The sequence below is a fragment of the Megascapheus bottae genome, chromosome 26 (genome assembly GCF_031878675.1).
Source record: "Megascapheus bottae isolate mThoBot1 chromosome 26, mThoBot2.hap1, whole genome shotgun sequence".
In the NCBI taxonomy this organism is placed as follows: Eukaryota; Metazoa; Chordata; class Mammalia; order Rodentia; family Geomyidae; genus Megascapheus; species Megascapheus bottae.
In genome coordinates this window covers 10,700,086-10,727,086 of record NC_143534.1, presented here as the reverse complement: position 1 = coordinate 10,727,086, position 27,001 = coordinate 10,700,086, and the positions used below count along the sequence as shown (strand labels likewise).

General features: G+C 47.1%; 1 protein-coding gene across 2 annotated transcripts in view; it reads left to right on the top strand.

Moving 5' to 3' along the window:
• The window catches only part of Frmd4a (FERM domain containing 4A), a 411,101-nt gene that overhangs the window by 348,997 nt on the left and 35,103 nt on the right, over positions 1–27,001 (top strand). For both annotated transcript variants that reach the window (XM_090318923.1, XM_090318924.1), the window contains 2 exons: positions 18,561–18,637; positions 23,422–23,560. In XM_090318923.1, the coding sequence (XP_090175049.1) occupies positions 18,561–18,637; positions 23,422–23,560 (216 nt within the window). The remainder of the gene's footprint in view (positions 1–18,560; positions 18,638–23,421; positions 23,561–27,001) is intronic.

Below are 27,001 nucleotides of genomic sequence, written 5' to 3'. Positions count from 1 at the left end.
GTATCCAGCAGACAGCATTTACTTATTTATTTGATGTGTAATTAGGGGGGCTTTATGTACACTTAGAGGCACAATTAGGAGCTCTATGGGGTCCCTCCTGAGCCATTAGCAAAAGGAACCAGAGTAATTGGCCTGCCTCATCCCTGATCAGCCAGCGTTGCTTCCTGAGACTCCTTAGAGAATTGCAGAAGTGGAGAGAGCCTGGAACTGGTCCTCCCTGCCACCTCCCCCAGATGAGGGTAGATTTTTGAACTGTATGCGATGATGAGACAGGAAGAGAAAATCATATTTACAGGAAATATAGCATTAGCTTTGAGCGGCTCCCCAGCCTCATGACCCTGGTAAATTATTCAGTGAGACAAGAATGCTGTTGGTTGACTGCTGACTCCCTGGCTCAGCTTCTCCTTGGATGTGCTTGACTCATTTGCAGGCTGCCCAGTCCCTCTGATTTGGCACAGGCGGAGGGCTCACTCATTCCAGCCTCTGAATTTCCCCATGGCAACCACACCCCATGTACTCCATCTGTTTAGCATTCTTAGCATTTTGCAGCCTTTTCCCTCATTCACAGTGTGGGATCAAAGGGCTTCCTCCATTGGCGCCTTTAGATCCCCAGGCGGGGCTAAGTGGACCTGTCAGAGTTCAATGCTTGAGGTGACAGGCCCTGGCCGTGGGTCATCATGGGGGAGGAGGAAGGCCTTGAAACTGAGCCACGGGCCTGCTCGATGGAGGGGGGTGGGGCACAGGGAGTTACCAGAACCTGCCATTTAAAAAATAACTCTCCAAGAAAGGAAAGGGGGGAAAAATAGTATTCTAGGAAAGCTCATTCTGATGGGAAGAACGTTTTCTTCAGTGCACACATGGTGTTGGGACCTTTCCTTGATGCACACATGATGCTTGTACGTGTGGATGATGTACAGTAGGAGGTTTTAGCTGATGGGTGTAGTGGAGGATAATGGGGTCTCTTAGAAAATGTCAGTCATGCCCTGGCCTTTCTTCTCAAACCCCCAATCTCAGAGATGATAGAAGGATCTGATAACAGAGGAGTCTCTGTGTGTCCCCCCACACACACACACACACATAACTAGGAACAGTCATTGTCAGAACCCAGCAAATTGGATCATCGAAGCTTTGATAGAAATTACGGAATATAAAGTCCCTGCTTGTAAAATGACTCTCCCACCCCACTTCATCTGGAGGAAAGTCAGACCTACTCGAGGACTCCCGTGATGAAACTGAGTGCTAGGACCATGTGTTCTGAGCCAGGCACGGCCTCTTCTGTGGGGGCAGAGCTGAGCTCTGTCCTCATCTGGTGTGCCTTATAGTACTTGAGCGCAGATCCTGCCATGCCTACCTCCTGCAGGTCTGTAGCTACATGCTGCCTTTAAAAACTACACAGCAGGGGCACTGAGGCCCAAAGTGATAGAGCACTAGCCTTGGGCAAAGAGCTTAGGGGTGGTGCACAAGCTCTAAGTTCAAGCCCCATGGCCAAAAAGAAAAAAAAACAAAAAACTAAATAGCACTGAGCAAATTCTAGCCTTATCACTTAAAGACGACACTTTCGAAAGTACCTTCTATTTTTCTACATTTCCCGATTCATGCACACGCTTAGAGCTGCCAGCTGCGGGTGAGACTGTGCTGCTCTGCCCTCGACATGCCTGTTCGCAGCTCTGCGAACCCCAGAGCAAACTAGAAAGATGAGGTCCCTACCCTCTCTGAGCTTACAGTCTCGTGAGAAGAATGGTTAAATTATAACAGTAAGTACATTTATAACCTTGAGCATCATAGTATTCCATTTTTCTAAAGACCGTAAGCTGGCACCAGTGGAATTCTGCCTGTAATCCTAGCTACTCAGGAGGCTGAGATCTGCGGATAATTGTTCAAACCTAGCCTAGGCAAGAAAATCCTTGAGACTCTTATCTCTATTGAACTTCCAAGAAGCCAGAAGTGGAGCTGTGGCTCAAGTGGTAGAGCCCTAGCTTTGAGCAAAAGTGCTCAGAGACAGTGCCCACAGGCACTAAATTCAAGCTCCAGGTTTGGCACACACACACACACACACACACACATCAGAGTGAGGAAAAGTAGGGACTAGAGAGTTCTCAGGAGTGGCCTGTCGGACAGCTTGGAGAGTGTCCCCCAGCAGGCTCCTTGGCTGTGTCTCTATCAGGCAGGTATGCGATGGATTTGCAGGTGAGAAGTTAAGTGGGAGGCTCTGGATTAACATGGAGGGGACACAGTGAAGGAGGCAGGGCCAGGCTGAGAGAGAGGCAGCACTTGCTCAGGGAAGTGAAGCTGGGTACCCTTGAGATCCAGTGCTGTTGAGGTGGGGGCCAAACATAACCCCCAGCTTCCACTGGCATTAGATTAGGGTGATGTAACCTGAACCTTCAGAATGTGGCTTTCTACACTGACAGGGAGTCTGGATAGGCTTTGATCTTGGCAACTGATCAACTCAGTGCAGGCTCTCCAATGGCTCTGGCTCTCAAAGTAGAGTCCTTGAGATGAGTAACATCTAAGCTAATCGCCTGGACACATGTTAGAGGTACCACCTGAGAATAGCAGGCTTAGTCCCCACCTCAGGCCTTCTATGTGATTTGGGTATATGCCATGAACTTTGAGGAGCTCTGCTCCATAGACAAATGCCAAGGAACTTTCTAGCATTCTACATCGTCATGTTTTGTGATAAAGCTATTTGTGTCTGTCAAAATCAAATTCCAAAAACCTGTTTTATTATTTGGTGGTACTGAGTTTTGAGCTCAGAGCCTTGCTAAGCAGGTATCTGACCATTTGAGCCACACATCCAGCCCACAGTTATACCTCGTTAAAATATCGACTTCACGGACTGGGATGTAGTTCAACATACAGAGGGGCATGCGTTCCCCCACACTGTGAAAATAAATATAAAATGGAAAAAAACAACAAGCCCGAACACCTTGTAAATCAGTTACCATTCAGTGGCCCAAAATAAATCATCAAAGGAGAGTTTTATTGTTATTCATTCATTTCCAGGGTAAGTCATGATAACTGAATTTGCTTCTCTGTGTATCTGTGAAATGGAGACTCTAAGACGCAGGTTGGAGCTTGATGTCCAATTTTCTCCTCCTTGAGTAGATTTCCCTTTCCAGGAGTTTCCCTTCCCCCACCATAAAAGCACTGCTGCCCTTGGCATAGCAAATATCATTACAGTCTCATTTATATTGAACATGAGAGGCAGGATAGGCTTGAAGAGCAAACAATGTCTCTTTGTTCAACAGTAGCTTTTCTTTCCTGGTTATTGGATCTGGGAATCCAGGGTCCCTTGGTTCTCACAAGTTCCTGTGGGGGCCTTTCTGGGCCCCATCCTGAGTCAGCCATGCTTTGAGACATACCAACTTATATTATTATTTTCTTGTTCAAGTTGCTGCTCCTGACAGATTGTCGCCTTTGAGGTGGCTGATCTGTCTCTGAGCAGGAAAAAAAAAATAGCATTACTTTGTTGTGAATGATCTGAGATAAATCTTGAGAAGCTAAGGTAGCTGAGAATTTCCCCTGCTAAAGGGGAATTAAGGAGAAATAGATTCGAATCTCTTGCTCCTGGGGTGACATACCCAGAGGAGGTCCCTTCAGCATTGAAAATGCCTTCAGATGGTGAGGAAGCTCTGTCTCTGAGCCTGACATCCTGTCACTGCCTGGGGCACCCAGCCATGACCTGGAGTGCTTCAGGTGCCTGGGCTAGTTGGTCATAATAGTTGTAGCTCCAATTCTGCAAGAGGAGTCTTCTCCCTAAGTGTGGATCTCCTCCTCCCTGTGGGAGCAGTTGATAAAGTTGAAGTCAGGCAAGGGAGATGTAGAAACTGAAAACAGAAAGCAGGAGTGGCATTTTCAAACCAGAAGGGGTTAATGAATCAAAGAATGATGGGGGAGGGGAGGAATGAGCTTGCTTGCTTGCTTGCTTGCTTTCTCTCTTTTCTTTCTTTCTTGCAGTAGACACTGGTAGAAGGGGGAAAGTGCCAGTTTCTAAGTGGTTGATCTCCTGAGGCAAAACCACTGTGCTAACCCACACTAGATCTGATATGATGATCAAACGTGGTTTTTCTCTCCCTCCCGTCCATCTCCTGTTGCATGTGGTCTCTTAGAGCCTTACCCCATTCCCATACCATGTCAGGACTGCTAGCCTTCTAACCGTCTCTGCCATTGGGCAGCACAGACACCAGCATTTTTACTTTTTTTTTAAATCATATAAATAGCACTGTTAGTTGTATGGATAGTACAGGTCATTTATATATGGATAATACAGGGTATTTATACCATGCAAATAAACGCTCAGCCAGACAACACAGCAGCTCCCCGGAGAGGCTGGCTGACTTCTAAATAAGCTCCACAGACTCAAATTCCTACTGCTCTAGGAGTCCTGTTGACCTTGGATGCAACTTAAAGGAGCAAATCAAAATCAAATGCTGTTGTTGGAGAAGAAGAGCATCCAATACCCTCATCCAGCCCCAAAGGAACTATGAACCAGTAGTGACTTATAAATAGACTTGGATTTTCTGGCTTCACCACCAAAGACTCTGCTTAGAATCATAAGGACATTGACTGAAGGGTAAAACTCTTGGGACTCAAGGGTAAATCTTTGCCCTCTCTCATTGTTCCTTTTAATGTGTTCTTGCCTTGTCCCTCAATTAAACCACAGGTACAGTCGCATTGTTCCTGCTCACTCCCACAACATAGAAAGTCACACAGTCACTCCAAATAGCAAGATAAATGTTTATGAAGGAATTAAGATGTCTAATCCTTTAAGATAATGCAGGTTCCAATATTGGTCAAGTTTCTGTTGCTGTAACAAAGTACCCGAGATAATCAGCTTATATAGAAGGAGGAGAGATCAATTTCTGCTTGCAGAGCTAGAGGTTCATAGAGTCTATGATGCATTACTTTGGGGCCTCTGGTGAGGCAGCAAGCAGTGATACAGAAAGCCTGGTGGACCCAAACCAAGTGCCCTCATCACTCACTTCACACCAGCAAGGGACAGAGAAGAAGAGAAATGGAGAAGTACGTCATGTCAGTCCCCTTTCAAAGGTGCATTCCCGATACCCTACAGGCCTCTCCCTAAACCCTACCTCTTCAAGGTGCTGCCATCTCCCAATGGCACTACCCTGGGAACCCAGCCTGTAACTCACATAGGCCTTCAGGGGGGAAAGTCCAGATAGAAACTATCCAAACCAAAGAGTTCCAGTCTTGACTTAAACTCAGATCATCTCCCTTCCCCAAGGAGACTCTACCACCCCTTCGAGGCTCGCTCTCTAGGTGATTCTAGTGACCGCTCATTTGAGAGGAGTCACGCAAGACACACCTCTCTCTCCCAAGGACTTCCTGTGACAGTGCTCTCAGCTTCCACCTTCATGAACATTCCACTCCAAATTTGTGTCAGTCAGGATTTCACAAGTCATCTAAACATAAGGTATTTTGAATTGTGATTTTTTTTTTAAATTCACATAACATAAAGTTGACCATCTCAAACCATTTTTCAGTGCACAGCGGAGTGGTGATATTTGTATTCACAGTGTTTTGGAACAGAGCTCTAGGACTGTCTTCATCTTGTAAAACTGAAGCTTTGGATTCATTGACCGATAATCCTCCCTTTTTTTCTTATCTAACCACTCAGCCATGGTTCTTCCTGTGTGTGTTATTTGGACTCTTCTAGATTGCTTCTATAAGTACAGTAGAAGTCTTCATTTATAATTTAGTGACTATCTGAAGTTCTCTGTGCCTGTACTGGGGCTTGAACTCAGCACCTGGGTGCTGTCCCTTAGCTTTTTTGCTCAAGGTTAGTTCTCTACTGCTTGAACCACAGCTCCACTTCTGGCGCTTTTTTTTTTCCAGTTATTTGAAGGTAAGAGTCTACATAAGGTGACTTCCAACTAGGATTGCAGGTATGAGCCACTGACATATGAAAAACACTGGGCTTTCATGTTGGAACCAGGACGTTTGTTGTTGTTGTTAATGAACCAGTGGTAGTGGGTAATAATCACGTGACAGTATCCTACAAAATAGGGTTGTCCTGTGCTAGCAATGGCACAGGTCACTGTATCTTACCAGTTTGTTAATCTTCCTATATTTCCCTCTGCCATGGACAGTCACTGTCAATACTCTTCGGTAGCCTCGATCGTCTTTGTATCAGCCAGCACTTCTACTTCATGATCCTTGGCTCTAAGATTTAGGGGTGGCATTACCCATACATTATGACAAGTATTTGTGGGTCAGTGACAAGGAGACCCTGCCAGTGAACCTATAAATCCTCCACCCTTTTCCTGACATTTTTTAAACCTTGTCAATGGCCATATTTCTTACTAACAGAGTAAAAGATTACTTGGTTACACAGCAATAGAAGCAAATGGTTCCCTGAGACCCCCAGCATGGCTCTTTAGTTCTGATGTCTAGGGGAAGTAAGTTACGTTACATGGGCTCTCTGGAGGAGGGACTCCCTCCACAAGGCTGGACCAGCTTCTTACAAAGGAAAGTGGGCCCCGTGGAGAATTAGGGGCTTCTCTTTTGTACTGAGTAACTGACTCCTTTAAGGACTTTATTGAGTGTTAGTCAAAGTCCATTATAGACCCGTGATGGATGACGTCTATGGCTTGTTAGTCAAGACAACAAACAGTCCACAAAAGACTCTTGGTCACTTCTCTTTCTTTCTGAAAGTCCTAGGCATGCATTTACCTAGTCTAGACTTTCCCTTTTCTGGTTTTGTTTTGTGATACTAAGAATTAGACCCAAGGCCTTGAGCGTGCTACGTAAGTGCTCTTACCACTTGAACCACACACCCCAGTCCTCTTATTTTTTTTGTTTTTAGTTTTTGAGATAGCATTTTGATGATTTTATCCAGGCTGATCTTGAATTCAAGATCCTCCTGCCTCTACCTCCCAAATGTCTGGAATTATAGTTATGTACTACTATGTGTGGTTTGGGGGAATTTTATATAAATGAAATAGGACAGTATGTAACCTTTCATGTCTGCATCTTTCGCTCAGAATAAGCTTTTCATGGGCCATTTACATTGTAGCATGAATCGGTGGTTTCTTCCTTTTTCGTATCAGAGTGATATGCCATTGTCCTTGGATGGTTCCTTCCACATTTGCTACACTCACAGTGTACATTCCCACGTACTCACCCCGGGCCTTTGTACCTGCTGCGGTTCATCCCATAGTTGTAGTTTCCTACTTGGTTTCTTTCTGGTATTAATTCAAATGTTACCTTACCGTGTTCCCTGACTCCCTTCCTAATAATGACCACCTTGTCTGCCCACCTGTTTTACGTTTATCCTGAGACCTGGTTATCCTCTAACTCATTGCACTTTCTCCTTTTTATTTATTTCTTATTTGCCTTGTCCTCATAAGGACGTACAAGTTGTCTTTATTTAGTGGCCTTGGAGCCTAGCGCAGAGTCTGACTTGTGGTAGACACTCGGCAAATGAAAGTGGTTCAAGCCAAGGGTCTAATATCGCATCATAAACTACCACGGAGGTTAAACACATCAGCAAGCAGGCAGGGAATTGGCCTCAGAGATTGAAATGCACATAACTCATGAAAAAGAACAAGGCATCTGTAAAGGAAAAAGAGGAGGGAGGAGGCTCTGTACCTTCTTACAGCTTTGATGAAAAGCATGAAATATGGCTCCCGTCTGGGCTCTGCTTTGATTTTGCTTATTGTCTGTTGGCACAAAAGGCAGCTGTACGCTAATGGTAATGAGATGTCAAGAACACATAGCCAGCGTCCTGCAGATTGCTGGACACTTCCGGTTAACCTGGATTCCTTCTGTTTCTTCCTAGAACTATTGGGCTGGGAAGCCCTGAGAGCTGAATCCTGGGAACTCTTGGTCTTGAGGTGTTAGTGGCTTGTTTCTGCTGAGTTGTGCAATGCTTAGGGCACATTGGGAGATTTCTCTTTCTTTGCTTTGCTTCCCCCACTCCCCTTCGTTCATTCATCTTCTTTTCAGGGATTTTTTTTTTTCTTTGTCAGTCATGGGGTTTGAACTCAGGACCTGAGTGCTATCCCTGAACTCTTTTTTTCTCAAGGCTATTACTCTAAGCAAGCCACAGCTCTACTTCCAGATTTTTTTGAGTGGTTAATTGGAAATGAGTCTCATAGGGACTTTTCTGCCCAGGTTGGCTTCAAACCAGGATCCCCAGACCCCAGCCTTCTGAGAAGCTAGGCTTACAGGTATGAGACTGCCTTGATCATTGCTTTGGCAAAGGGACATATATGGCGTCCCAGGAGAGCTACTCTCAGAAAGGCTTGGGAGCTCAAGAGGACAGGCATGGCCCTTGTGAGAAAGAAGCAGTTGTAGGTATTATGCTGAGAAGTCCCCAGTTGTCCTATTTTCCTGTTACCGCTCCTGTGGATTCACAAAATTTCAACCTGATGACCTACCACATCAGCATTGCCCTGAGGCAAAAATGTAGAGACCAGAGCTTTAAGTAGGACCCGCCTTTCTGGAAAAACTGGAATGCTAGACTTGTGTCACCAAGGGAAATGTCACCGTCTATCTGGGATGTTTATGCTCCAGCCAGAGGATGGATGGAGAGAGAGCAGGAGAGTCTTCAGGTCTAGCAGCAAGGCTCCTTAGACCAGAGCGACAGTGAAACCTGCCCAGCAGAAAGCCCAGGCCATGCTCTTTCCTTCCTGCCTAGAAACCTGACCCCCACCACACACACACACACTACCGGGACAGTTCAGCAGCTACAGACCTGGCCTGCTGTCCCCCCCGCCCCATCACTGTCTGGATCAGCGTCCAGGGGAGAGGCTAGAACTCACCCCTGAAATCTGAGCAGTGTGCAGATGCTTCCTCCCAGGCCCACCGGGATCTGTAGGGCCTTGCAGGACCTCACAAAGGTGGGGCGCATTCTGGAGAACCAGAGGTCCTGAGTGGAGGTGCAACATTGTGATCTCAAACAGCCTTGCTGTTTGCTTCTTGTCTTTGTATTTTGCTTTGCACAGATGTAGCTAAGGTAGAACATTGTCATTTTATCTTTTTGAAGTGTGATAGCTTTGGGATTTTTTTTTTTTGCTTGATTATTGCTTTGCTTTGTTCCACTGGGAATTGAAAGCAGGGCCTTGAACTCAAGCGTCACTCGAGCCACATACTCCAGTCAATTTTTATTTTGCTCTGTGTGTGTGTGTGTGTGTGTGTGTGTGTGTGTGTGTGTGTAAGTATATGTATGCACGCCAATGGTAAGGCCTGTAACTCTCACCACTGTCTATTTGGCTCAAGGCTAGTGCTCTACTACTTGAGCTATACCTTCAGTTCCAGCTTCTTACTAATTGATTGAAGGTAAAAGTCTCACTGATTTGTCTGCCCTGGCTGGCATCAAATCTTGATCCTTAGATCTCAGCCGCCTCAGTAGGATATAGGTATGAGGCACTGGCACCCAGTCTAAGGGCTCAAACTCAGGGTCTGGTCACTGTCCTTGAGCACTTTTGCTCAAGGCTAGCTCTCTACCCTTGGGCCACAGTACCACTTCTGGCTTTTTCTGTGTATGTGGTACCAAGGAATTGAACCCTGGGCTTCATGCATGTTAGGTGAGCGCTTTACCACTAGGCCACACTCCTGGCCCTTTATTTTACTTTTGAAGTAGGGTCTAACTAACTTTGCCTGGGCTGACCTCATACAGTGCCTTCTTATCTCCATCTCCCCCATGGCTGGGAGTATAGGCACTTCATGCCTTTGTTACTGTATTCCCTGTAAGCCACTTACCAATATGTTCTCTGCCATCCATCTGTCTTCACTGGTGTCAGATACCCTCCATAAAGGAATCAGGACATGTCTGTGATGCCACACCTTTGGGCAGAGCTCCCAAGTGCAAGATTACTGGCAGCCTGCCCCCTCAAAATAGAAAAATGCTGCTCCTTTTCCACTGAGAATCTGTCCTCCAAAGCAGTCCAACTATGCAAAAAAATCGTAATAATCATAATAAAATTCTGCAAAAAAATTTTTGCAGGTCATAATGAATCCCATTTTAAAAACAGTACATGAAAGGGGGCTCGATAACGAACAATGGAGGGCATCAATACAATCAAACTATATTCTGTGCATATACAGAAATGTCACAGTGCAACCCATCACTTTGGACAATTAATATGTAGCCATAAGAATAATTTCTAAAACTACTTTATGGCAGTCTAAAACCAGATGTCCTTGCTAAGGCATAGGAAGTGGCCCGTAATAATTCTTTCCCCAGCTGTACCAAGTGCTTCTCAGAGTCATTAATAGTAGCCCACTTTGGAGTATCTCATTGAGGGCACAGTGTATTGGGCACAGTTTTCCTCAAGCAGAAAGCTGAGCTGGGCACTAGTGCCTCACACCTATAATCCTAGTTACTCAAGAGGCTCAGGTATGAGGATCAAGATTTGAAGCCAGCCCAGGCAAGAAAGTCCAAGAGACTCCTACTTTTAATTAACCACCCACAAAATAAAATGAAGGTGTGCCCCAAGTGGAATAGTACCCAGGCCCTGAGTTCAAGCCTCAGGACTGGCACGAACATAAAAAAGAGAAGAGAAGAGAAGAGAAGAGAAGAGAAGAGAAGAGAAGAGAGAGAGAGAGAGAGAGAGAGAGAGAGAGAGAGAGAGAGAGAGAGAGAGAGAGAGAAGAGGGAGAGAGGAAGAAGAAGAAGAAGAAGAAGAAGAAGAAGAAGAAGAAGGAGGAGGAGGAGGAGGAGGAAGGAAGGAAAGCTGAAACTAGATCAGCATATGCCACATAGGGCAGCTTCTGTCATTGTACTCTAGCCCTGCTTCATACTGGGGGTGCATACTCTGAAGGGATAGAAATTACAGCACCTCTTCGCAGCACACCTTTAAAATATTTACATATGTCAAAGCTTGTATGCTAAAGTCATTCTGCAAGAGAAGCCAGGAGAAAATAACAGAAAGACAGACCTCTGGGGCAAGGATATAAAGAAATCAAGTACAATAGGGAAAAAATAAAATGGCCTGTTTCCCTATAGACTCATTGTAAAGACTCATTAAGCTCTTTCTTTTCACTTCCTAATGATCTTAAGCCAAAGAGAGCTAAAAGGTTTTTGATGGGTTAAATAAAAGGAGGGGGGCATCCATTAAAGGGTCAAGGCTGGTGCTCTGGGTATCTGTCATTGGATTAACCAAATCAACTGGGAGCTCCTGTTGTCTGACAGAGAGGAAGGCAACTGAGGGGATGTGGAGCATCTTGAATTGCATTAGGGCTGGCTGCAGAGAAAGATTAGGCATTGTCTGGTTTGCTGGCTCTGTGGTGGTCTTGGCAGTAAAGGATGCTGGGAACCTTTCTGCAGTGGGGGTGAGGCAGGGCATATTCTCAGCTCATCTCTTGGGATGACCAGAGCCCACTGTGCTCTGATTAACACTCATCTGGGCTACAACAGGATTCAGGCTTTCAGTGTGGATGCTCTGTTGTCTGAAGTCATCAAGGCAAAGTAGTCAGCAGATTCTGGTCAGATAGCAGCCTGTGGGTGAATTAGATGGATAAGACTAGGAAGAAACAAGAAAACATAGCAAATTCTAGCTAAAAATGTAAATACTTGGGTAAATTGTACTTGCAAGGTTTTAAAATATCCAGAGACACTATAGCAAAACCATCCAGAAGTTGGTCACTGGTAGCTCATACCCATGCTGTTAACTATTCAAGAGAAGGGAGTTTGAAGCCAGCCCATGCAGAAAACTCTGTAAGACTCATATTTCCAAAGAATTGGAGATGGAAGTGTGCTCAAGTGGTAGAGTACCAACATTGGGTGAAAAAGCCAACCAAGAGTGTAAGGCCCTGAGTTCATGCCCCAGTACTGGCACAAAAAAAAAAAAATCCCCTGCCAACATAGCACAGCATGCTGTCTTCTGTGGCACCTCCTATTTTAAACAACAGCTGGTTCGTGCTCAGCCACTTCCTCCTTTTGTCCTACAGATGGATAGAAACTGATTTTCATTTGCTAAATATACAAATAAACCTGGTGATTCCTGAGCAGGCAGTCTGCTTCAAGAAAGGGGAAAGAGCAGAAGTGAAATACAGAAGTGGATTTTTGTTTTGTTTTAGTTTGTATGTTCTGAGCTTGGAGATTATTCCTGTCTGCAAGTCTTAGTTCTTCTCATTAGAGAATTCCTTCCTGGTGTTTGGAAAAGGCCCAGCCTTGCTCAGACTGCCAAAGCCTGGTCACTTGCAGAAATAAACTTTTAGTAAGTCAGAGCTTGAAATATTGTTTCAGTTGTCAGAGCATCGCAGTGTGTGAGAAAAAGCCCAATCACAAGGCGTGAGGACCAATATCAGTCACTAACTTCGCCTCTGCCCCTTCTCGAATCTCTGTCCACTGGGGCTGCTTTATCTCTGAAGGGAGGAGGTAGGCCGGAGGGCTGCTGGGATTCCACAGAATGGCCCCTCTGGACAAAGCAGGAAGTTACTCATCAGAAGGTCATTAACAGACATGGTGACTCAGCCTTGGGGACAGGAGACACATAAGGCTCCTTGAAGTCGGTCTAGAATCAGAGCCACTAAACCAAGCTTCCTTTCAAGCCTTGATTTCCACATCATCCTGAGTGCTTCCTCCTCACCCCACCCCGCCCCCACGAATGCATGTGCAATTCCAGAGCTCAATCAACAGGGGCAGCAGAGAAAATCCAGGGAGTGGGGGTGAGGCCCTTTCCTCTACTCCAGTCCTCAGCCACACACTGGATATGGAGATCCAACCAACCCACCAGCTGGTAGCAACCAGCCATTAAAGCTGGTAGCATCTGTAGTTATCCTCTATCTCACTCTGCTCCAGGACCTGTGCTGTCCCTTGGTAAATATTTCTTCTCTTCTGTTTTATCCTTGAGGACAATGGACCTCAACTTGGGAGCCTGAAAGGCCAGGTAGATTGTCACATCAAGGCTAGGTCAGAAGTCAAGAACTCTGATCTAGGGTCCTCCCCAGGGTTCCTGTGATGGTGACAGACACCATGTCAGTGACGCCACTTCCTAAGAGTTTCTCCAAGTTTTTGTTGGTTTTGTTTTCTTGCCGGTACTAGGGTTTGCTGGGTGCTGTCCCTTAGCTTTTTCATTCAAGGCTGACACAGTATACCCCCTTGCGCCATGACTCCACTTCTGGCTTTCTGGAGGTTCATTAGAGATAAGAAGCCCATGGACTTTCCTGCCAGGCTGGCTTTGAACCTTGATCCTCCCATCTCAGCCTCCTGAGTAGCTAGGATTACAGGCCTGAGCCACCAGGGTCCAACCTGAAGTTTTTATTTTCTGTGAGCCTCAAACTCTTCAGGCTATTATTCTTCATCCTAACTCTCATTTTTTTCAGTCCTTGGCTGAAAGCTACTGAATACCGAAACAAGCATGGGAGGAGAAGCTAGATCTCCAACACTCATGTTGACAGACTGCAAAGAAAGCAGTCATAGTGAAGGACTTACAAGATGTTGGCTTTTGGCTTCCTTTTCCCAGTCACATTGTTTCTCATTTGGGAAAAATAGCTCCACTTGTAAAGTTAACCACCCATTAGTGAGCAAGAGCTGTTCTCACTAATTGGCGGAGTCGTGGGGAAAGCATCATAGTTAGAGGCTGGAGTAATGGGGCCAGGTGCCCTTTTCTTCTACGTCTGGCTCTTTCACTAGAATGTGTGGCCCTGAGCAGTTTTCCCCTCCTGACTCTTGGCATCATTTTCTTCCTTGAGAAAATATCTCCTTCCCTCTTCTTAGAGGAAGTTAAATGATCACAGAAATGATGTATCCAGAGCTTTATAAAAGGATGTCTAGATGAAGTACATTAGACAGGCCTTGATTTAATACATATTAATTATTAGTCTTTGCTTGTTGATAGAACTGCATGGTTACGCTTTTAATTAGCTAATTGGCCACAGGAGTTACACAAGATCCTAAGGGAATCTGGTCAGTCTGGTGTGTCTCTTTATAGAGTCACAAATACCAATGACATCCTTGTATGGTGGCAGAGTCACCATAGCGGTGGTCCTGTAGCCAAAACCAGACCTCTTCTGTGGAGTGACTTGGATGGGGAGGCTCTGTCTCAAAGTCAGCCCAGTCAAAGCCCATCGTACCCAATTATATGAGAGATGAGCTGGGCACTAGTGGCTCATGCTTGTAATCCTAGCCACTCAGGAGGCTGAAACTTGAGGATTGTGTTCGAAGCTAGCTAGAGCAGCCAAGTCCTTGAGACTCTTATTTCCAGTTAATCACCAAAAACCCAAAAGTGGAACTGCTGTTCCTCAAAGGGTAGAGCACTAGACTTGAATGAAAAATTAAGGGACATACCCAGGCACCTGAGTCCAAGTCCCAGTACTGCCACCAAAGAGAGAGAGACAGGGAGGGAGAAAGGGAGGGCGAGAGGGAGAGGGAGAGAGAGAGTCTTTGGATTGCTTCTTATTATATTTGGTCTGCCTACCTCATAGTAGAATGCTGAGCAGCTGGAGGAAGGGGGGCTCTCAGCTGTGGGGCATAAGGCTGAAAGAACAGAAATGTCCCAGGTCCCCATAAAGGGCACAGACCTTTAGAGCAGGTGACACCTGGCCCTCTCAGACAGCAGCAGTGGCTCCAGCCCTCACACTTCTGTTCTTCTACACACCACCCTCTCCCCTAAGTGAGGACACACATGGAGATGTCCTCCTCAGTCCCCAGGACCCTGCTCTGTCCCCAGGCAGCAATCCAATCATGAAAAGCCACATACTCATTTGCCTATTTCACTTGAAAAATAAATAATTCATTCATTATGCTTAAAGCAAACATCAAGGAAATTGGTTGTTCTGCACCCTGTTAGAAAGCTTTCTGCAGGCAGTACATGATGTTAGGGACATGCCTGGGAAGCAGAAGGCCGAGCTCACTGAGCAGAGCAGCAGCCAGAGGCAGACACCAGAGGCAGACCCCCTCCCTAGGAAGCCCCCGTGGCTGCAGCTCAGCAAGACCAGACCAGATGGGCCCTTTGGCAGACAGGCCAATTTCCACGCAGCTCAACATCAGGGACCACTTAGAGCCAAGGCTTGGGTTTGTGTTTTATTTGCAAGGAGCTGGGGAAGGAGCGGTTGTCAGGGAACCAACCCTCTGAGCATTTGGCTCTGGGGCTCTTTATCAGGCAGGGAGGGGACTGCAAGCAAAATGCACACATGGGATTTTTTTTTTCCCTCATGCACACCTACGCCAGGTGCCAGGTGTGGCAGGAGAGGCTAGCCTCCCTGAGTGTCTGCTCATCTAGGCAAGAGTGGACCTGTAAAATCCCCACCTACCGTGCTGCCCAGCCAGTGCAAAGTTCAAATGCAACAGATTTAGAGTTTCAAGATGGCGGCCACAGAATATGCCACAAACCCACATGGGCCTCATTGGTGAAGGCTGCCCTATCCAACTGTACTTTGCTTGGTAGAAGTGCATACAACAGGGAACAACAGCCAGCCACCATTGACACCCCTTTTTTCAAATCTAAACACCCCTTTCTTCAAATCTAAAGAGGAGATAACGTGGGGGGGCAAAAATAAATCTTCATATTCACCTAGAGATTTCCAAGCACCTATTGCATCTAATTTTCAAGCTCAGTCAAGACTGAATTAAAGCTGACTGCCAGTGAATCAGGCCTGTAATCCTAAGCTATTCAGGAGGCTGAAATCTGAGGATTGCAGTTCAAAGCCAGCCTGAGTAGGAAAACCCATGAAATTCTTATTTGTAGTTAATCACTACAAAAGCCAGAAGTGAAAGTATGGCTCAAAGGATAGAGTGTCGTCCTTGATCAAAAGAGACCTGGCCCTGAGTAAAGCCCTAGTGCTGGCACAAAGAAGAAAAAACCTTGAGACTGAGGAAATTTAAGGACAATTGCTTTGGTTATTCTGGAGTTATTATTTTCTAGGAAGAAATAAAAGCTATCAGGAATGACAGTATTGTCTGGATGTGGTGAGCATTAACGCCAGTGGGAGGTAAGGGTCTGCTGCTGCTGGGACCCTTCTTAGCAGGGCCATAATTTTCCTTACATGGACGGGAACCCTGAGACTATTGGGACCACTGTTGCCCTTGGCCCAAGAGCCACCAACTTAGAAGGCAGCAAGCCCCGATTCAAGCAAAGATGGTCAGGCATCCAAACTCCAGTGCCTGGCCACACTGGTCCACACATGACCTGTAGGACATGAGTTGACATCATGGAGCCTCTTGGGGCTGCGGTTGATGTGGCTGAGGTCAAATACCTGGCAAGCAGGATCAGAGAGGAAGTTGGGGCACTTCCATGTAAAGATGGGTGCTTAGATGAGCATCTGTCAGGGGAGCCAAGAACACAGGGCCATGTATTGGACGAGTGAAACTCTGTGAGGGAACATGGACAGGAAGCTGTCTGGGCCAGTGCAGAGCTCTGGGTCATTGTTTCTCAGCTCTCCTCCCTGCTTGGAACCGACTTTGAGCTGGTGGCTCACATCTGTAATCCAGTTATACATGAGGCTGAGATCTGAGGATGGAGGTTCAAAGCCAGTCTGGGCAGGAAGGTCCATCAGACTCTTTATATCCAATTAACTACCAAAAAAGCTGAAAGAGGAACTGTGGCTCAAATGGAAGAACACTAGTTAGTCTTGGGCACGAAAGCTCAGAGACAGTGCTCAGGCCATGAGTTCAAGTCCTTAGGACTGACAAAACATAAAAATAAAAACAAAAGGGCCGGGAGTTTGGCCTAGTGGTAGAGTGTTTGCCTAGTATGCATGAAGACCCAGGTTCAATTCCTTGGTACCACATACATAGAAAAAAGCCAGAAGTGGTGCTGAGGCTCAAGTGGTAGAGCTCTAGCCTTGAGAAAGTCCAAGGACAGTGCTCAGGCCCTGAGCTCGAGCCCAGGACTGGCAAAAAAAAAAAAAAAAAAAGAAAGAAAGAAAGAAAGAAAAAAACAACTTAGGGACATTTCTTCCTACTTTGGAGTGAACTCCACTCAAGATCACGAGTAAAGGCAGTTGCTCTACTGGAAGAGACAATAAGTGCCCCTACTTCCCTAATACTTGTGCAAGAAAAATAATTTTAACTTGCAGCAGGGAAGCCTAAAGAGAATGTAGCCACTCTAGAAACCAGTTTTTTTTTTTTTTTGGGGGGGGTGGTGTTTTTGTTCTCCCCATCCTGGTTTTACATAGATGGCAAATCCGCTGGCTAAGTATTGACTGCCCAGTATTCTGGGCCTGGACATGTGAGACTGGTAGAAGCTGGGCCCTGTGGCTCATCCCTGCAATCCCAGTTTCTTAAAAGAGTAATTGGTCAGGAGGGTCAGAGTTCAGGTTATCAAGACCTCAGCTCACCCACTAAGCCAGGTGTGGTGGTCGGCTATGTCATCCCAGCTACTCCAGAGGTGGAGGTGAGAGGATCAAGGTCTGAGGCCCTATTTTAAAAAGGAATTGAAGTGAAATAGGGCAGGGGGCATGGCTCTAGTTCAGTCCCCAGTATGAGAGTGGAGAGGGGGGACGGACAGAGGGGGGGGTGGGGGGGAGAGGAAGGCAGGGAGGGGAGGGGAGGCGGGCTGAGTTGGGGAGACCCTGAGAAGCGATCTTCCCCTCTGTATGGTGGAGGAAGCATGGGCAGACAGGGCTGGAGAGGGGCAGAGACCCATTCGCATGTCAGGACTCTGGAATGAGATCCTCGGAAGCCCCTGTTCTCAGGGGTTCCAGAAAGGGGTCCCCCAGGGGAGGGTCAGCCGAGTCCTCCCCGGACGGTCCACCCCCGCCCCCGGCGGGCTGGGCAGCTTTCACTTTCACCCCGCCTGGGCCGCGGAGCCCCGGGGAGCCCCCTCTGCCCCCCCCCCCCCCCGCCCCGGGCATCTCCAGCTTCCCATGGCTTCCCAGCCCTGCGCCTGCCGTGCGCGCCCCGCTCTGGCCTGGGCGCGGGCCTGGGCGCGGGCCTGGGCTCCGACCGCACCACTCTTCCCTTTGTGCTGCACAAAGAAAGGCCATGCGAGGCGGGCGCGCGGACCACCGTGGAGTGGGGTGGACGGAGCTGCCAGGGCCCCCCCCCCCCCGCCGCCGCCGCCCCCGCCACCGCCCCCGGCAGCCTCCGCCCTGCGCCTGGGATTGCGTCCCCGGCTCTTGCACATTAGCAGCAGGAAGTGGAGTCCCCGACCAGGACGGGAGGCTGGGAATCTGACCGCCTGCCCATTTCAGCACTGGAGGGGAGGAAGCGCAGCGAAGCCCTCCCTCCCTCCTTACCACCCTCCCTCCTCCCTCCCTCCGCGAGGCCCGGGGCGCAGAGGGCCCCCCCCACGCCTGGTGAGGGTGGGCGCTCTCCTCCCTGTCTTCCTCCTCCTCCCGGTCCTCCCCCCTCCCCCTCCCCTCCCGCCTTGGAGGGAAAAGTCTGCAGAGCTGGGAACTGTCTTAGACCACGCCACAAAGGCGCAGCAGCCCGGGGAGGACAACTTGTTTCCCTTAAGAAATCTGCAGGGAACTCCACGCCTGGGATTTTGAGCCGGAGTTGCTCTGCGTGTGCGTGTGCATGTGAGTGTGTACCTGTGCGTGTGCTGAGATCCCGGCTGGCCGAGGAGGCACAAACAACTCCATGTCCCCACCGTGATGAGGAAAAAGTGAAGCCCTGGTGACTTTAAACTCCGTTGTTCTCTGTCCAGATATTCCAGTGGAGACAGTTGGAAAACCTGTATTTCAGGGAAAAGAAGTTTTCCGTGGAAGTCCATGATCCCCGCAGGTAAGCTTGAAAAGTCCTTTTTCTCCAGAGCAAGTAGAGCGTGCTGTGGAAATGATGATGAAGTTTGTGTGGTCAGGGAGGAGAGGGAGAGGATAGGGGAATATAAAGCTTTCTGTTGTAAATGCCTTGGGGAGTGTGAGTGAGCATGTGTGTATATGTCCACGTGTGTCTAAACTCTGGCTTCATCTCCTTGCTCTCTGCATGTGTCTGCCTGGCATGCCTGGGCACTAGAGAGAATCTCGGTAGCCCTTTGGAACAAACACTGCGTTACACCCGGCAGCAGCTAAGTATAAGTCCCTCTGGGAAGCTGTCCCAAACAGGCCAAAAGAGCTCACTCATCGGACCTGAGGAGGGCAGGACAGTATTTCAAGCAGGACAGTTGACACTGAAAGGAATTGGTCACTAAAGCCATTGTTTTCGCCAGGCAGCTGTACTGTTAGGATGTGACCCACCGTGGTGACTACGTGTACAGATGCACAATTGTTTTTCCCTCCAGAGAACACAGGGTGAAAAATCCATCTCTCAAGTCAGATGCCAGACAATAAGTTTGGAATGCAGACTTGGGGTATGGAAGGGGTCCGGGTAACATTTGCCCTCTGCTTTTCCTCTTTGTTTGCTGGCAGGCCCCAAACAGCCACAGAATTACTTAAAACCAGGCTGACACCTGAAAAGGAAGCCCTTCCTTCTCAGAAGGGAAAAGCACATTGGCAGAGTAGCCTGGGGAGACAGTCCAAACTTCTGCCGCTTCAGAAAATCCAAGCTAGACCTTTATGCATGGGAGATACCCAGTTGCAGACTGGGAGGAAGAGCTGGCACTAATGCCACCATGCTCGTGGCTCTGATTCCATGAGACAAGCTGCCATGCCTCCCAGAGAGTACTGGGGGCTGGAAGACTCATTGCACCTATGACATATCTGAGGCATGGGCCGGCTACCCGGGTCCCTGCAGCTGGTGATAGCTCGTGGGGATGGTGTACAGTTTACCTCGCCCAGTCATCTGCACAGAATAGCCGCTCTAGTAGGCAACAGCTTACCTGGAGGACTAGCAACTGGAGAACATTCCACAGCATACCTGTGTCTGCAGTGGGCTTTGGGCAGAAGGCTAGCTAGTGGTTCTCAGGGTCCTGCCGAACAAATGCACTCCAGCCCATCTGCACAGCCCCAGAGGGAGAGGACAATGTCAAAAATATCTCAGCCAACAAGAAACTCTGGACTGTTTTTCCAGGTGAACTCTATCATAGTATATTCTTCAGCATGTGAAGAGAGGAAAAATCTAAGAGTGGCATTAATTCCACAGAGTGGGTCAAATGCAGAAGGGGTTGCTTGCCAGAGAAAATTAATATAAACACACACTTACACACACACACACACACACACACAATTATCTAGAGACTAAGTATAAGGAAATACATAGATGCTTGTCCTCTGCTAGGAATTCTGTTCAGAAGCACCTTGGACAAATCCTTTAAGACTGTGTGTGTGTGTGTGTGCGTGCGTGCCTGCGTGCCTGCTTGCCTGCCTGCCTGCCTACCTATCTATGCCTGCCTATGTCTGTGGTTGTGTATGTGTGTCTGTGCTCAGGCATTCTCTACATTATCATCCCTATCAGCAATGAAGTATAAATTCTCTTCCTTTTCCCCAAGATCCAATAGAGAAAAGAATCCAACCTCAAACACTTAATGGGGCTTTTCACTTATTAAAACAAAAGAAATCTATCCCATATGTTCGTGGAAGCTTCTGTTTTGACACTGGGCTTGTTGTGGTAGAGTACAGGAGAAACACTTAAGGCAGGGTTCTCCTCCTTAAAGAACTTTCAGCAGAGTTAGGGAGACACATAGATGAAGGAACTAACACTTTGGGGGGGAGTCAAGGAACTCTCTGTAGATCAGTCTAACCATGGTGTATGCATTCCTTCAGTGCGCCCTACTGTTATTCTTGCTGTACAGGTGGGAAACTGAGGCACAGAAGGCACAATAACCTACTCTAGGTTGTATACAGTACAGGCAAGATTTGAACCCAGAAGTCAGCCTTAACTCATGAACTTTACTACTCCACGATAACGCAAGGCAGAGAGCCAGATAGCCTAGACCTGAAGTGCTAGGTGGTACAGGATGCCAAAGGAAGAACAGCTGCTCCAGAGGGCTTCCTGAGGAGATCTGAGCTGAACCCCAAAGGGTAACTAGGAGTAAAGCCAGGATGTGGGCTCGAAGGCAGCCAAGGACACCAAGCAACAGTGTACACCCTCCTCTAAAGTCATAAAGCCGACAAGAGGAGAGGGCCCACACGTGCAGGCTGAGCTTAGAGCATGGCCAGCTCCTCTGAGGAAAGTAGTCCTCAATCTGCCATGTTTCTTTTTCTCGGGGATGAACAGGAAAAGCAGGTGAGGCCCACGCTGGCTTCAGCTGGAAGGAAAAGACTCATTGTGGGTGTTCACGGGAAGGGAATTGCTTCAAGTCAGTCAGTTCCATGGCAGAGTCACCCTCTTGTTCTTTCCACTCAGTAAGTCTCCTCTCATGGTCCAGTGGAGTCTTTAATATGGCCTTGGTCTCCTTGTTGCTTGCTGCCTTGTTTATTTGGAATGGGGAGGTTCATCTAATTGACTTGGCCTTGGTGTTGACCTTGCCATGGGTCTCAAGGTCAGATTCTCCAAGCCAGGAAGGGAGCTCATGGTTGGGAAGTACCAGGTAGAATCATGTTATGATGTCATTAGTGGGAACCAGAAGTGACAGAAACATCACACAGGGCTCAGGGTGCTTCTGAATGGACCAGGTCCTTGTACTTGGTCTTTCTATACAGCCTAATGCTTCTAACCCATCTCAGTTTCTGCCATTCTCTAAGCTGGGAAAACCCTATTTCATTTCCAAGATGTAGAAACAATAGGAAAGCCAGTGGAGTAAGGAGAGCCTGAAAATGGAGATAAGTAGAGGAGATAAATCACTAATAGAGCAAGAGAAGAGTCTGGGAGTATGTGATTTAGATATTTCCCTGGAACTACCTCCCCAGACCTGAAGAGCCACTTCACTTTTTCTCTCTTGTATTACCAGAAAGCCAGAAGCATCCAGAGTTTACCCTATCCTCCCTCCCTCCACTTTACAATTCCCTTTTCTACATCTACTTCAGCTTTTCTGGAAATATATGTGTGTGTATATATATATAATATATATATATTATATATATTCCCAACTCTAGCAATTGTCCTAGAAACCAAACTATCTCTGAGGTCACAATTTTTCAAAACTGCAAAGACCTGGTGGGCAAGACAGAGTCCTCCTGGCTCACCCCTTCCTTTCCACTCTTTCCCACTGTACACTCTTTTCCTTAACTTTTGTTTGAGCTCGGGGGAGGAAAACCCTGCTTTGTATCCAGTTTCTAATCATTAGATTTGGATTTCTTCTTAGAAGTGGATATGAAGAAGCCAGAAGTGCTTTAAGTTTTTTTAGACAAGGGGAAAAAAACTGCGCTAAATCTTCATAGTTTATTACGTATCTTCCTCTTGAAACCATACATCTTGTTTTCTTCCTCTTCTTGTTTGGGTACTGGGACTTGAATTCAAGACTTGAGCGCTGTCTCTTAGCTTTTCTGCTTAAGCTTAGCACTCAGCCACTTGAGCCACATTCCCACTTTCAGGTTTTTTGCTGGTTAATTGGAGAAAGACCCTCTTATATTTGTCTAACTGAGATGACTTTGAACTGAGATCCTCAAATCTCAGCCTCATGAATAACTAGGATAACCAGTGTGAGCCACTGACACCCCACATGTACCTTTCTCTTGACAGACAGATCCAATACCCCAATCTCACCTGTCTTGGAATCATCTGTATCCTGTCTGTCTGTCTGTCTGTCTGTCTGTCTGTCTGTCTCTGTCTCTCTCTCTCTCTGTGTCTCTCTCTTTCTCTCTCTCTCTCTCTCTCTCTCTCTCTCACACACACACACACACACACACACACGTAGATGCACATATGCATACAAGGACACACATGTCAGCACACATTCTCAGGTTTCATTTGTTCTCAGATTTTTATCTCCCAATCATCTAAAATATACTTCCCTGTGTATATGACCACAGAGTTCCTTTTCTCCAAAACTCCATTAACATGTGAATTTTGTTGAGATCCAGGCTTTGTTTTCCTTTTAAAATTCTCAATTGTACTTCTCTACTCCATACCTGAGCACTCTTTTTAAACGTATAAATATCTACACAGTGGCCAGGGGAACTGATCGGCTTCTTCTTCTCTCTTCCTCCTTCCTCCTTCCTCTCCATCTCTTGACTCTTGGACCCTCCTCATTCCCTGCTTATACTTGAAGTGCAGTTTTGAGTTAGAGTGATGTAGGAACTCCAGTTATCTTCAGATGCTGTGACCTGTGGCCCCCAGCAAAGAATTCCATTCATCTTCACTAGAGGCAGGCTTTACCTGATTGGTAAAGAGCTGTTCACTTCTCAGAGATTTGCCTTGGCCCAAAGGAGGAGCTGAACCCAGAAAGTCCTCTGGCCTATAGTCATCCATCTTATCTCAGACCAGGAAGAAGCTTACAGATTCTGAACCCTGGGAAGTCAGTTTCTCTACACAGCCTGTGTGCCTGAATCTGTGTGCGTGTGTGCGTGTGCATGTGTGTGTGTGCACTTGCACACACACACAGGTGCACATCTGTGTTTATGTATGAGTTCCTCTGTCTGCTTTATACCTCCCGGGGTTTTAGGACCCCCTGGCTCTCATGTAAAAGCTACTGGATGAGCAACTTTTCCCACTCAGATCAAGATAGAAACTAGTGACTCTCATTTTCCCAGGGCTTCGGTGACAAGGAGGACCTTCGGACACAGTGGCATTGCAGTACACACATGGTATGCATGCCCGGCGCTGATCAAGTCCATTTGGGCAATGGCAATTAGCCAGCACCAGTTCTATCTGGACAGAAAGCAGAGTAAGGTAAGTGCATAGATTTGGGAGTGCCTCCAGGCAGGAGTTTAGGGGCGGGAACTGGATAGGTGGGGAGGGAGGCGCCATGTCCTTGGCCTGAGTCTTGTACAGGTAGGCACTTGCCTCTTGGAGCTGAGGTGGGAGGGAAAAGACCGATTCCTCTTTAAGAGAGGGCAAATGCATTACTACCTGGTCAGAGACTCCCATCCTGGCACAGCCCTCTGCCCCAGGCAGGCAGAGCCCAGGGGAAGAATTCCCAGCATGCTTTGGGAAGTCAGAAGGCTTCTCTGAGGAGCAGACAGGCCTCGGAGGGCTTCTTAGTGTTTATTGGGATATTGTTTTGGTTTTGAACTAAAAGAAATTTTTTTCCTCTCAAAAGGTAACTATTTTCAACTCACAGACACCACTTAACTGTTTAGGTTAATTGCTGAGAAAGCCCTCCAGGCTTTTCCAACTGCCAAGTTCATTTCTAAAAATGCAAAATTGTAAAAGCAAGAGCACACACACACACACACGTAACAACACTGTTTCCTTCCAGTGGAGCCAGAGCCTCCGGCATTGGGAAAGAGCCATCTGTCCAGGAAGATTAACCCACCGCTCCCAGCCTAGACACAGGGCTGTGTTTGTGGGTGGGTGGGAGAATGACGTGTCCCTGGTTCACACGGGGCTTCTGTCAACACTCTGCCCCCTCTTTCTCCACCTGGCCACCCTGCTTCCCCTTCTAGCCCCCTGTAGGTATAGCCACTCCCACTCAGGTGAAGGGCTCTGCATTTGTCCCAGGACACTCAGTCCCCTGCTGAGTGGGTCCCCATCCCCTCCTCTACCCACGGGGGTTTCCTTTCCCCTCAGTAGCTGGCTGAGAACCCTATACATTACTAGAGGAGGCCATTAGATTAGTGCCCTCCTGGGCTCTTTCTCATTTTCCTTTATGATGGGCTTTTTCTTCTCTTGGAGGAGTGAGTTAGGGTCAAGTCAGGGTAGAGGTAACAAGAAAAAAGCAAGAGAAGAGGAGAGGAAGAAAGGAATGACCGTCCTCTCTCTTCAGTCTCAGTGGCAATCCCTAGTTCCTTTGTCAAATACTATTTCCTGTTGTAAATCTTCTTCTCGATTGCTTTTTTTGGGGGAGCGGATCACTTTCTGGGGTGACTGTCCAGGGGGAAGTAAGTTAGTGGTAGGAATTACAGGGGATATCTGTAACTCCCTGGTGGTTGATGGTGGTTTACACAGAAATGTGAAGCTCAATTAGATGGAAAGCAACAGAGCCAAAGAGTTTGCTCATGCTGAATGCTGAGACAGTGGGTGGGGGCCAGCCCTCTGCTCTCCTGGGCTGAGAGTTGGAGGTGGCCGCCTTTGAAAATTGATTCACCCCTTATGTGGTTTGGCAATGGGTGGCAAAGAGTGGAGGGCTGGGAAAATGTCTTGAGCCCCACTGCCAAAATTTCTTGAATACACACACACACCTCATATATTGATAGCAGAATCTGGGAAGGAGAAAGATATCACATTTCCACTAAAGGAAAGTGTGCCCTTTTGTCTGTTGGAGGGCCTTGTATCTGTGCTAGTTTTCTGTGGCGTGCCCTGGCTCACACAGTCGGTTCTCAGGTTCCTTGAGCCCTGCTCTTAGATATGGCCCTGCCCCATACATGGGGCAGTGTTGTCCCTCAGGCTTCAAGGTCAGCTGCTAGTAGAGCAAGTGAATCTCAGGATGAAACGGTCACAAATTGCGTATTAACAAACAAGAAATAAAATCAAATGCCTACAGCATTTGTACCTGTCTCCCAGTATTCTGGGAGACAGAAGAAAAGTCCTACATTCCCAGGGAAAATAGCATCTTCCCCCAGAAATCCTTGCATGGTCAAGAACATTCTAGAACTCTTGCATTTCTCCTAGGAACCAGTTCCTTAACTCCAAAGACAGTTGAGAACCAAGTTTCCCTATTGAACATTAGACAGCTATGTTTTTCATCCAGCTCCATAACCTTTGACAGATGTGTGTGTGTGTGCACGCGTGTGTGTGTGCATCCTGGGGCTTGAATTCAGGGCCTGAGTGCTATCCTGAGCTTCTTTGCTCAGGACTAGTACTCTAATACTTCTAACTTTTTTTGGTACTTAACCAGAGATAAGAATCTCACAGACTTTCCTGCCCAAGCTGGCTTTTCCATCATGATCCTCGGGTCTCAGCCTCCTGAGTAGCTAGGATTTCAGGTGTGAGCCACCAGCACCTGGCTTTGAACAAGTCTTTTATACATACACGTTTGTTTTTCTCGATTAGAAAAACAGGAAAGGAGATGTCTGACCTATATTAGTAGCTAGACAAATGACACAATGCTTTTGAAATTGCTTTAGGAGCTAGGTTCTGTCCCTCATGAGTCTAACTTACTGTACCCTGGCCAATGCTTTCTTCAAGTTCAAATTCTCTAAAAGGCCCCAAATTACATTACAGATGACATTAATTCCTTGCAGAAATTACATTATAACACCTTTTGTTTCTGGAACTTCCTTCTTCACTGTAGAAGGAACCCATGGTCAGTGACCTCTAGTAGGCTGTGTGGCTTCTGAATGAGTGATGGCAGATATGCCTGAGATGGGGGCGGAAAAACCTTTAAATATTTCTGGACAGCCGTGTGGGCTGGCATGGTGGCTTGGCTTCACACTCTACTGTATGGGATCATGCCAACCATTCCTGTCTCTGAAGTGCTTCAGCAAAGCTTAGGCCTCCCAAGTGATGTTTATCAACACCAGAGACAAGTGTGGTCTAGTGGCTTGAGTCAGCAAAGGTGGGGCTGTCAAGACAGCTCCTGCTGCACTGCCCTGACATTCAGGTCACCAAAAATCATTTAGGAAAGCTCTTCTCTCTGCTGCTCCCTCTCCCTCTTCTCCGCCCCCTATTCATCATCTCCCTACACAGGTACATAGCCAGAGACATCTTTCTAGTATCAAACATCAAAAGGCAGAATGGAAGGGTGCTGTACTGCCCCGTTTCCTGTGGTTCATTCCGTAGACAGGGTAGGAGACAATGCAGTCACTAATTATAATTGGTAACATATACGCTGACCCCTAAGATCCGAAATGCTGTCAGCAGGATCCCAGCAACTTCTGCAGCCCTGAGCCAAGAAATGTTTGTAAAACTTCAGAGGAAAATGTTTGAAAGCTTAACTTGTTTAGAGACACCAGACACTTTTCCTCTGAACTCAGAGTGGAGCCTGCATTCCAAGGCAAACATCTTTCCTCCTCCTTAATCTTTCCTAATTCTTTTTCTCCCTTTTCCCAATCAAGTCAGCTAGTCTTCATTCCATCTGGAATCAAAAGAAGAGTTATGCACATGATAAGGAAAATACAGCCTGGCTTCCAGAACCAGAGATTATATTTTATAAAGAGAGAATCTCCCAGACAGTGGTCATTTTCTCTCCTTCATGGTCTGTCCCTCTACAGAATCTTTTGAGACATTATG